Source organism: Temnothorax americanus, unplaced genomic scaffold (genome assembly GCF_048541705.1).
Source record: "Temnothorax americanus isolate GAGA-0224 unplaced genomic scaffold, ASM4854170v1 Scaffold17, whole genome shotgun sequence".
Lineage (NCBI taxonomy): Eukaryota > Metazoa > Arthropoda > Insecta > Hymenoptera > Formicidae > Temnothorax > Temnothorax americanus.
The window spans coordinates 1,909,498-1,922,032 of record NW_027509307.1 but is presented as its reverse complement, the minus strand read 5'-3'; the positions used below and the strand labels follow the sequence as shown (position 1 = coordinate 1,922,032).

Here is a 12,535-nt window from a genome sequence, read left to right as displayed (position 1 = left end):
ATAATGGAAGCATCAAACGATTAAATGAACAAAAGAGTTAAAGTCATCATCATTAAGCACATTTTAATATGTCTTTCAAAGTATTCCCATTTTACTCTGTACTATCAGTAATTGTGACATTGATTAAAGCTTCGATTTATGTTTCGATGCTGCATCGTTTGCGAATTATGACCGATAATTGATTTACGTGATTAAAATTTCAAGTTGCATTGTTAAAATTTCTAATTGATAGCGGGCGCATCAGCAATTTGTAATTAAATTCCATTGTTAAATATAATTATGCTTTGTATATTTAATACGAAAGAATATTTTATAGATGTATTTAAGCCTTGGAAAATTTGTATTCTATAATTTGAGTTTTTTAAAACTATTTTTCTCATAAATCTCATTTTTTTCTTTTAACGAAACATTTTTTTCTGTTTTAACATATTTTGACTATCAATATTTTAATTTTAGAAATTTTTGAATAGATATATAATTTATTTCGCGAGAGACAATGGTAATAATTAAATAAAATTAGTAATTTATAAAAATCTACTCAGGTTGCTGAATGATTTAAGTTACGCTCTGTAAAATACAAAATACTTTATTTAAATATTAAAAAAAAATATATATAAGGATTATATTACTTTTCATGCAAAAACTTGTTATAATTAAGGAATGATATGATACAGTGTATTTTCGGAAAGGATATAAGTAATCTTCTCACGTTGCCAGTTTATGCAAGAACATAAAGAAAACGATCACGTATTTCATGATGATATTTCGCGATGATGGGTCACCAGCATGTATAAAAAAAAAAAATATATATATATATATATCACGTACATATAGAATATATATATATATATATATATATATATAAAACTGAAATTTATGGTGCAATATTCATAAAGGTTTGCCCGAAAAGCAGAAGCGCTAAACCGCGTTTCACGCTTGGCAAGCGATATTCGCCAGCATGGCGTTATTCATATTTGAAGGAAATACGCTGACCGGCATGTATGTACATATATAAGAATCGTGAAATTGCTTAGCATAGAATATCGATATAAATTTGTGATAACTCGCTGTTCCGAGCTGCATTTATTATTGTAGGTCGTAGGAAGTCAAACGACGCTGTATCAAAGAGTAAATTTCAACAGACTTGCCTTTGTTATTTCTAATATACTGGCTATACGCACACAACAGTTTCTCGTTGGTATAATATCAATCTCGATCAAATGTATCCCACTAAGAACATAATTAATCACGAATGTTTATCGCGTAAGGAACGAAGCATGGCAGGCCTTTCCGGGATAAACCATTTGAGGCAAGGAAGAGCGTACCTGGGGTCGGGAGAAAGGAGCGTTGAACGGGGAGCACAGAAGAGGCGTGAGGAGCATTGGTAGAAGAGAGAAAAAGAAAGGGGCTGGGGGAAAACAAAATAAAAGAGGAAAACCGCTGGCAATTTTTCACTAGCTTTTTAAAGCGCGGCTTTAGTACTCGTGGAGCGAGTTTGAATCGATTTTTCCAGAGGGGAGAGAGAGGGCCCATTTTTCTGCCGTCTTCTTGTGCCAAACGGCGCAAACTGTACCTACTTCCAGCTGTTTCGCTACCCGAACATGGTTGTCGTTCGAAGGCCGAGTTTAGATTGGAATCTGAAATTTCGATACCTCGCTCGGCGATTCCCCTTTTTTCCTCTATCGAGCAAATACTCACGAAGTTTTGTGGGGGCGCAAAAGTGAGTGCATCTGCATGAGCCAAGAATAAATCAGGATGCGAAATCCGAATGGAGATTTCTTGCCGCACGAGAAAACGGATACGAAGATCTATGCTTCAGAAGAAGCGGTTCTACCTTTACGATTTTTACGGATTGAGATTCTTAATTCGCGTGAGATATAGAGGGAGATGATAAAGCCCGAGAGATGATAAGTTCTTATTAATACAAATATTCGTTCAAAAAATATTAATGCGAATGCAAACAAAGTAATAACATCGGTAAGTTCGGACAAAGTAATAACATCAAGTAGTTGCGACTCCATTTATTTCGTCCATTTCTTTTACGATGTATATCGTGGCGCGAAATCGCGATACTGTCCCTGACTTTCGTCACGTAAAATCACAGGGCGTAACGTACTGGTTTGCAGATACAATCGATGTAGAGCGCGGGCTCACTGACACTTCGCATGCTCGCAAAATGCAAGCTCAATATGTTCCTTTTGTTTTGCTCAAGTAATTTCCTTGCGAAATCGAAGTTTTGCCACTGATTATGCCTATTCTTAGACTACCACGAATCCTTGGTGTATGATAATTTACTTTTACAAGTGAAGGTGATTTTCATTATCTGGCTATTTGTGTGTAGGTATGTGAGAGCATGATCACGTTAAATTATACCTACAAGTATTTTTAGTTGTGTCTGTTTAATATATAATAAAAATAATAATATTAAAAGTTTTAAATATATCAAAAAAAGAACAATTATAATATTTAGATTTTCATGTTCAATTATTATTTCAAATTGTTAATTGTTGACAGTATTTTAACAAAAAGCATTCGAGTATTCCATCCGTGATCAATCAATTGCGCTGAACTCACGGAGGATTAATTATGTTCTTTAAATGTTATCTGTAGGAACGCGGTCAAATCAGCTCCGGTGCTGGTTCCTGCTGCATAAATGCACACGGCTTAGCGTTACTGGTTTACCGATACAATCGATCAAGACTGCGGAGATTGACGCGACTTCACCTCCAGCTCGCAGCTCGCAGCTCGAGCCCGACTTCGAAGGGTATCGGTGCTTGCGATATTATCGTCATGCATCTATCGACCGGCGAGTTTAACGGGGCGCAAGGTCACAGGACTCGTGGTAGCTTGCCGCGCGATCGTAGAGATATGCGTTATTATTGTTCGCGTCGGTGCATCGTGAAACGTCGGACGATGATGGAAACTCGTAAAACAGCTCAGTTAGGACGAGAGGGCGAAGTGTAATAAACTTGCGAAGCCGGTTGATAAAACGAAATATTCCGGATTTCCTTCTATTGCAACTTCTAGGGATTTGATTATGTCTATATTTATTGTCGGCACTGACGTTTTCTAGCGCGGTGGCTTTTCTTCAGTAAAGCCGTTGGTTAGTACTGCGTTTTTATAAATTGCATTTCCGCAGAAGCGTTAAGATTGTGAATATTTGCGACTTCGCGACAGTGTGTCGCGAAGACTCGCGCGTGAGTCTTCTACATAAATATTGTTTTTGCACTTATGACGTTTATATATTTCGGTAGGATGAAGAGAGCTGTTTCAACACATGAAACATATTTGAACAACTTAAATATACAACGTAAAAGATTTACAGTATTTTTTAACTGATATTTTTACGGTACACAAGATAGAAAAAAGTTCAAAGAATGTTAAATATTTTTAGGCTAAAATATTTGATAATGTATTCAAATATACTGTTTTCTAATACTCTTTACTACCATATAAATGCCGATACGTTTTCTTAAATATTCTTTATACGTGTCTTAATGTGTCTTATAAGATTTTGTTAATCAATTAATTATGTAGTTTTATTAACTAGGTTCACGAACAAAAGAAAAGAGTAATATGTAAATTTCTCATTAATTTTTATAGATCCAAGATTGGATTACTTTGCATCTTTGAGAGGTCGTTAGTGATATTATGTTATCGTTTTATGGTGACTTTATATTATCGCTCATATAACTCTAGTAGAACGGTAAGTAGTCTTTAATGAGCAAGATTAAGAGGACTTACGAGATCTCTCCGAAGGCTGAGAACGCTTCCCTTAAGGTATGTGTCTCGATCTCTGGGCTCAGATCCCCAACAAATATGTGATAGTGTTCTGAAACAAAAAATGGAGATGGTTAGACCTCATTTTGATGGGGAAAAAAACATGATTTCGTTGCTAAGAGAATTGCGATCGAAAATAATAATGATTACATTCAACATTATTAATTTTCGCAACGAGTGTACCGTGAGCTTTAATGGACGCAAAGCTAGATATGAAATATTCATTTCGTTATATAGATGGTTCAAAACATATATCTCTGTGATTAAGCTCCGCTATCAATAGTCCAAAATTGTAGATAAAAATTCAGTAACGTGATAAAGGAGTAATTAATGTCTTTTGACATTTACATTTAAAAATTATTATATTTATCTCTATACGTAAAAGCAAGAGAGAGAACCGTTCAGATGATCGCGATGCAATTTTTAACAAAATTAATTCATTAATTGCTAAATTTAATGTAATTTATGTTGTTCGTCCGACTATATTGTCTTTCGCTATAAACACTGAATAAATGACATGTTTAATTGTTCTGAGAATATCACTTAATTCAATTGTTAATGTGCACTTTCCTTCGCTAACGGTGTCATGATTCCGTTTAAAATATCTGGCACAATACAAAGAAAATAAAGCATCGCGGAAAACTCTTAGCGCGAAAATGCTATTCAATGCAATCAAAGGTCTTTCATAATACATAAGATGCAACCTCTAAGATAAATAAACACTTCAAAATAACTCGTCGGAGAATAGAGGTTGATGAAGGCACATTCGTATAATTAAATCGTTTCTCACATGAATACAGACCGGTTAGCGATAATAAATAATTACTAACTATCTGTTTTTAAACAAATGTTACAGATCGTGAAACACGTAAAACAGAGGATAATTATTAATAAGTGATTATTAATCACGACCATTTTGTATCGATCAACTATATTGCAATCCCGAAGAACAGAACCCGTGAATTTGCGGAAATACATATAATGATTAATTATAAATTATTATACATGGTTTTTATGTGATAAAACTCTCTGGTAATCGCATGAAACAATACCGTTATTCATTGAAGGAAGAAAATGAGAATTTGTAATGATGGCTGATTACCGAATAATGTTATGTTAAATAATATTACGCAAACATTTATTATTTGTGAAGTGTTGCATCGAATTTTCGAAGCCAGTCTCTCGTATAACGACATGACGTACATTAATGTTATTCTATAAGGTTGGATTATAGTGTTCTGATACAGGGATGCGTTTGTATTAAACGCGTTTGCATTCTTTGCTAATTGAGATACGATTGATAATGTAATGATAATCGTTTTGGACATCGTAGTAGTTTAAATATGTGAAGTAACGATAATTTATCGAATAGCAATAAATAATATTTGCGTTATCTAACGAAAGACGTGGTAAATTTGCCGATTTGTTACAATGCTAATTTGATAAGTTATTTCATTTAATTGTGTCGCTTTATTGTACGTTTTTTAAGATATATATATTTCATTTATTCTAAATAAATTAATTTGATCATCTTATCGAATTAAGCGTCAGTAATCTCCGTTAATCACACACACGCCGGTTTTTTTTCTCCCGCGAAAATCTGTGCGATTCCACGTTTAGAGTCGGTCGGATGAGTGCAACGAAACGGTGTGCGAAGTAAGCTTTTGGGGGGAGGGGAGATAAATTATCGATTCGCATACAGTCGTGCGGTCGAGTGCATGTCGTGGAGTTGCGGTACAGCCTCGCATTGGCTCGATAAAATATGCTCCTCTCTTCTCTGGTCTCTCGTTTCACCTTTCTCTTATCCACATCTCCTCACTCCGACTCGATACGGTTTCATTCACGCTGATATGTAGGAATAGATCAAGACGAGTAGTCGAAAATCGAGTTACCGCCGGAAGGTCTCTACCAGCGGCATCAGTTACTCCGAACTGAGTATGCTATCACTGGAAAGTATAGAAGGGTAAAATAGAAGTGGACTTCTCTTCTCTGTCGGAGACGGAGGGTGGTCTGATTACAATCGGTTTGATAGTCTATCCTTGCCGGTTGGAGGTTCCGGTGGGCACACACAGCGGTCCATTCTCGTGAATTAGTCCGATCCTCATCATCTTCTTCCTTCCCGATCAACTCAAGTCGACACCGTCGCATCGCGCCAGGATCTTGGCGCTATTAGGATATCAACAGGAAATTGATGAAAGTTTATCTTGCCTACAGATGTCCGAGATTCCCATAATCGTCCTGTATCAACAACTAAGTTCTTCCTTTTGACATCTCTTGAGATTTAAGATTTAACTCTGAATGAAATTGAGATTATTCGCCTTTAATTTGAAACTTTATATATAAAAATATTATGCTTGTGCTTTTCACTCAGCGTAATATATCGAATATATTAATAGATATTACGGCTTACGGTATAAACTATTTTGTGTCACAAATATTCGTTTTTTAAAGATAGTATATATATATATATATGATAATAGATGTAATGTATGATAATAGGCAATATATGTAATATGTATGTGCTAATGTTCTGTGTATATGTTGACAAATATTTATAAACTCACAATTAAAATTCTTGTTACGTACTAACAATTTTAATGAATATTCCGATACTTGGGCATCTTTTTTCTGATGATAAGAAAGGTTTTTTTGCTATTGATAAATATTGTTAAAGCAGAATTTCATGAAACGTCTTGCTTGACACAGTTCCTTTCATCCACGCTGCAGGTTTCTTAGTTGATTAAGCATTTTTCTTGTCTGCTGAATTTTTCAGCGAGCATCGCATTCATACAGCTCAAAAGGATTAAAAAGACTGAAATCTTTCCCGTGAATCAAGAATTTTACCAAAAGGGGATTTTACGCGAAAGTGGTTTTGGAATCGGTTTGCTTTCAACGAAATTTTACAAAATCCATCGAATTCGATATTATCCGGTAGTAAATAGTAGGCAAGATCCGATTTCGTAGGGAGAAGGTCTGTTGAAATATGGCCCGGGTGAATGCAGAAAAGGCGCAGCATGAAAAAGATGCCAGGCATTAAAGGATCTCCGATGATGACGTCACGCGTCATGGCTCGCCCATCGTCTGGTGGTTAAAACGTGGCCCACGGTTTTCAATAAAGTGGGACTAATGGAGCGCCATTTATTATTGCAGCTCTCTCCATCCCTTTCCCCCATTCTCTCTCTCGTTCCCTTTCACATGCCTACCAGTCGACAGAATGATGCTTCCATTTGAAATGAGCGTTACTTCCATCATCGACGTGACCGACAACGGTAATTTCGATAGTGGATATAAAACATCATTATTGTCACCGTCATCGTCACGATCCTGACATATTATCACGTTTAAACGTTGATGAATTATGAAATAAGGTTACTAAAATCGCGATAGAAGCAACGCGGCACGCGTGCCATATGCGTGTACGTATGCACATTGCATGTTTACGACGTGTGTATGCAAGTTGTATACGGGAAAGTATGCTGAGCTAATAATAAAGGAAGGCCGTTTAATTTTGCATGCAGCGTGTCGCTTGATTTTCTTTACGAAATGAATTCATTTAATACGCGCATAACTAGGAAAAACCTTTCTTATATTTTGAATGCATAAAGTAATCTTTCTACAAATTAGTTGATTATTTAACATTTGGGGACGCGGTCATTTTTTATGAATTGTTCTTGAATCAGATAGCTAGCGAGTTTAAGTTATTTTGTTACGTTTTGTGACTAAATCTTTTTATATTTAATGTAACAAATATGTATAGTATATATAATTATAAGACTTTCTCTAAATTTAATCTCAATTGTAATAAAAAACATAATTTTCTGTATCTATACATGTATATATACATATCAAAATATCTTTTCTAAATAATAGCTATGTAATCTGTGACTGAAAGAACAAATCCAAAATTTTATTTTAAAAATATATACAACATTGGTTATTATTTATAATTACGAATCCACAGCATATAAAGAAAAGATAAATTGATTTTCCACAAATTGTCATCCTTTATGTAATGCTCGATTTAAATTTATTCAGGAAATTGTGGACTGTTCCTTGCGTGACAATTTCACGCCGGTCGGGGACATGAATAGATCCCTTGACAGTTTCGGAGGTAAAAGATGGAGAGAAAATAGGAAAGAAACGAATACGAGCGCGAGACCGGGGCACGGTAGTGAGATCCATTGAAGCGGGACAATGTGGGGGTGGACATACAAAAGTCCAAGCCACGCCATAGATCAGGAATCGAGCGTGGATGGCCCGTAGATCAAGGGTTTCCTTAATTTCGCGGGACAACGGTGAAATGTTGATTTACCGTACCTCGAAACGGGCCGTAGTTCCGTAAGACTTGCACGCACCTCCGTGCACGAGTGAAAATATCCCCTGCGGCCAAGGATGGCGCCTGTGCCGCCAATAGAAACGTCTATTAATTCTCCATGCGGCGAAAACCTAGCGAAGTGAACACAATCGAATTTCGGTTTGGATGACCGCTTTCAGAACTAGCGGTATTTTCGGGTGCACGTGCTGCTCGTAAGATTTCAACTTAGCTTAGTATACTAGAAAATATGAGTCAGCTGATGCGAGCCAGCTGATGCGAATGTCGTTCGTACATTAGCCCGTGCTCGGTTGCGTTTAATTGTTTTAACCGGTGAATATAAATAAAGATGTCAACAGTTGTGTTTTCTGGCCACTTTGAAATTGCATTTCCAAAGCTTGACGGTGTTTAACGTCAGGCTTGCGCACCCAAGGTGAATAACGTTGTCGGCCGCTAATAGCCGCGTAATACTAGATTTGTAATACGGCTTAATAACATTTCAGGGCAGATCGGTGAGATGGTATCGGTGTGTAACTCTACTAGTCTATTTACAGGTCGCGTAGAGGATCGTATCGCTATCGGAGTTCTAATATAACGGAGCGTTGATATCACGGAGATCCGTTCCCAGACAAGATTTCCAATTCTCGATGATATTATATCGTATTACCGACGTCTCGTAATAGGATTTATGATACGTTCGATGACAAAAATGTAAATTACTGATATACGGCAACAAATTAACACAATGTGTTTCATAAATATGCGTGAAACACGCTTTGACGAAACTAACATTGAAGTCGCGGTATGATAGAGTAAGTTGGATTACAATAGATTCGTATTTCAATAGATGTCTGAGTTATCGAGAGAATATATATACATACAATGCAGTATAATGGTATTAAAGTTCCATAATGCATAATATCTACGTTTATAAGCTAACATTTATATGTTTGCATATCTTCCCGATTAGATATATAGCCATTTCGTGGTCTTGCAGTATATATAAATGCAACGCCTGTTAGATCCTGCGGAAGCATCTTTGTTCAATAATATATATAAAATATGGATTATCGGAACTAATTCTCTATCTTAGTAATTCTACGATATACACCTGTAACTTTCTAATTAAATTCCCCGGATATTTTAATCGAATCGAAGAGTATCACTTTTATTATATCTGGATTATTATTATAAGATCTTTTTGCTACCCAATATGTAAATATCAAGAAAATATTAAATATTTTTTGGCAATAATAATATACATATAAATATAAGCATTCTCTTGTCACAAATAAAATAATAAATAAGATATATCTTGAAATGGATCGAGGAACGTAAAAAAAAAGGTAGACGGAGATAATAATCATGATTAATGATTTTAGTAAAATCATATTGGATCGTGGTTAATAAATTTTAGTAAAACAAAGTAACGTTGATTGAGTTGCTTTCAATCAACGATCAATTCGTACACATACATTTATATTCACCACCGATCAGATCCCTTTTTCTATATATAAGCCACTAATACTAGCGTAGCTCGCTCTTTTGTTTTTCGTGGTCGGTAATAACCAGCTGCCTCGTACTCTATCGGGGTTTTTAACCGGGTTGTCTCCCGAAGGTACTTTAGATCTGTTGTTTTTGGTACAAGGATTTTTCTGCGCGAATGCACGATGTACAGGATGTGCGAACTAGACATTTTTAAAATATACGCTGCGGTGAATATTTTAGTTGATTTTAATACCGATAGGCAGGCATGGAGCGAATATATTGCCATAACGTCGGCGGTTGAATAGAATTGAATAGAAGAGATAAATCGAATTTTTAATTAAAAATTAATTTACTGCCCGTACACGGTAACATATTCCACTATCAGTTTTAGTCGTTGACAACCAGTTAAGTTGATCATTACATTTTTTAGAACGCGAGTTTTTAACTTTTATTTGACTATCTTTTTAATTTTCTGTTTACGTTATTATAAGTAACTTAATATTAGTCTTGTAAAAAAATTACGTTATTATAGTTTAATTAACATAAACTTATATAAAACTTGATGTAAAAAAATCTGAAAAAGTATACAATAAGAAAATAAAATGAAAAATAAGAAAGAAATACATGTGGTACTTAAACTGATGAATAAAAAAAATGAATAAAATGTAACGGAGTATGTCAGTTATTACCGCGCTAGTCATCTTTGGCAGTTATATGAAATACATTAACCGAGACATTCGGTATTTTTTTGATGCATTCATATCACGAATTAAAAGTGGATTGATAAATGCACAATAATACAATAGCATTTTGCGATTGATTGAATTTGCTAATACATTGACTTTCTCTACAAATATTATCGCGGATTATCATAAAGCTCGATCATGGTAATTGACGAGCTTAAAAATATTACTAATGTACTTCATATGTAGTCTGATTGTGCAATTTTTTTTAATGTTAAGGAGTAAATATACATACGTGGCATCTTTGACACGCTGGGTCACTCTTGGTACATCTATGATTGGTAGGCAAAAATATAAGCAATTTGTTCGGTGGTGTGCAACGTGTCACAGCAAAGGGAAGACCAGAATCGTTACGCACGGCGAATTTTTCCCAACAGTTTTTATTTCGTCAGTCCCGTGACAGGCGAAAGAGCGTAGATTACGTATACACGAGCCGGCATCGATAGCGCGTCCAGGCTCAACTGTAAATCGTCGTGATTTAGGGGATGAACGACATATTGGCCAATGCATAGCTCAAACTGTGCTGCAGCCGGTGTGTACTGGCTGTGCAAGGTTCACCGGCGTACCTGCAGCAACGGGGATGCATGATGCATTGTCCCTAGACGAGCGTAGATAGCGCCCGAATTGCCGTTGCTACGTTGCACGTCGGATTTTGCCCGTCGATACTCCCCAAGCAGACCTTCACCGATCATTTTCATTGCCACCGCGCCTATCCATCCCCCGTACAATCATGATGATGAATATTGACGAAACAATAGCGTGAAATCGTCTCGCATAAATGGAATTCGCGAGTCCCGCATGTGGTGTTTCTCCTGTTCATTCTCGCTTGTGTGTGCGGAATCAGCTTAATTAAATAGTTCAAGAGGGGCAGCGGTTAGGCGAAGTGACCCATTGGCCAACCAGAGCCGAAACTCGTGCCGCGACCGATGCATAACGCGCGTACAATGTACCTATACACAAGTGCTGGGCACGTAAATCCTTAGTTGAAAGGAGCATTTCGAGTTATGATCGCGCGTAAAGCGACGCCCGAATTTGCGGTCGCGAATCAATTTCTTCTTATTTCCGTGGGGAAACAGCGGCGTCGCACAAACAGCACGGTTTACGTACATATAATTCTACGGAGAAGCGAACGTTAAGTTAGATGCCTAAGCCTCATAAATTATTAGCTTGTTCGCCCATCGCGTCACAATTAGTTCCACAGCCGTATCCCGCATGTTTTATTCATCGCGCTTGCCTATGCGCGGGTAGAAGTTTACCCGTCAACAGTCACAAAGCCAATACGCGACCGCTGCTGCAGCCATGAGCCCCTCCACAGGCACACACCGGCCTTTATGGAATCATTATCGAAGTGGGATAGAAAATTGCTTGAAATGAGAGCGATTATTAACAAGCGTCGCAATGATTGCCGATGAACGTTACCGTGGTCCAGTCTCGTTTACATTGAATCGGCTTAATTAAATGGTCTGCACGATACAGCATCTAAAGTGCGTGTGCGTAAGGATTTCCGTACGTACGTCTGTATGTTACCACGCACATACACCTATCGTGTATTCATCAGCGTGCGTGGTGGCGCGATGCCAAATTGATGCTGTTTGCCGTTGCTCTAAGCCTCAATCTGCCCGGTTGTACCGGGACGATTCTAACACGCGCCGCGCTAAGCTCGTCGCATTATGGATACGTTCTATCCGCCAGCGTATTCAACCTGCAATTACCTGGGAACGTGGTACTCGGCCGAGGGGAGGAGGAAGGTTGGTTTCCGAGAGGCGGTTAGCAAGTAGTAAGGGTGGCGGCGAGTTACTACTGAAGTATTGTTACACAATGGCGTCGTCCTCGGGTGACAAACCGATAGGATGCTTCGACTCTAGCAGAACTTTCGTGAAACGCGATTAAGTATCGTTAGACGTTACATTACATATTTACAGCGCTGTGTAACAGCTAGAAAGACCGAGAGAGAGAGAGAGAGAGAGAGAGAGAGAGAGAGAGAGAGAGAGAGAGAGAGAGAGAGAGAGAGAGAGAGAGAGAGAGAGGGAGAGAGAAAATAGAGGGAGGAAAAAGTTGAGATGTGAACAAGGTGAATGGATGGGTTAGTGGTACATTTTCTGATTACGCGTAGCGGAGGCATTTCGCAACGCTCATTTATCCGTATTTCTCTGTATCAAGCTTGTTTGCAAACTTTTCCGCGACAATATGTAATATGACTACGCAAAGCGGT

The 12,535-nt window shown here is 37.3% G+C and overlaps 1 protein-coding gene across 8 annotated transcripts in view; it reads right to left on the bottom strand.

The window, feature by feature from the left end:
- LOC143895895 (nucleolysin TIAR) overlaps nt 1-12,535 on the bottom strand; it is a 529,366-nt gene that overhangs the window by 93,306 nt on the left and 423,525 nt on the right. For all 8 annotated transcript variants that reach the window (XM_077403351.1, XM_077403356.1, XM_077403354.1 and 5 more), the window contains one exon: nt 3,745-3,832. In XM_077403351.1, coding sequence (XP_077259477.1) covers nt 3,745-3,832 — 88 coding nt within the window. The remainder of the gene's footprint in view (nt 1-3,744; nt 3,833-12,535) is intronic.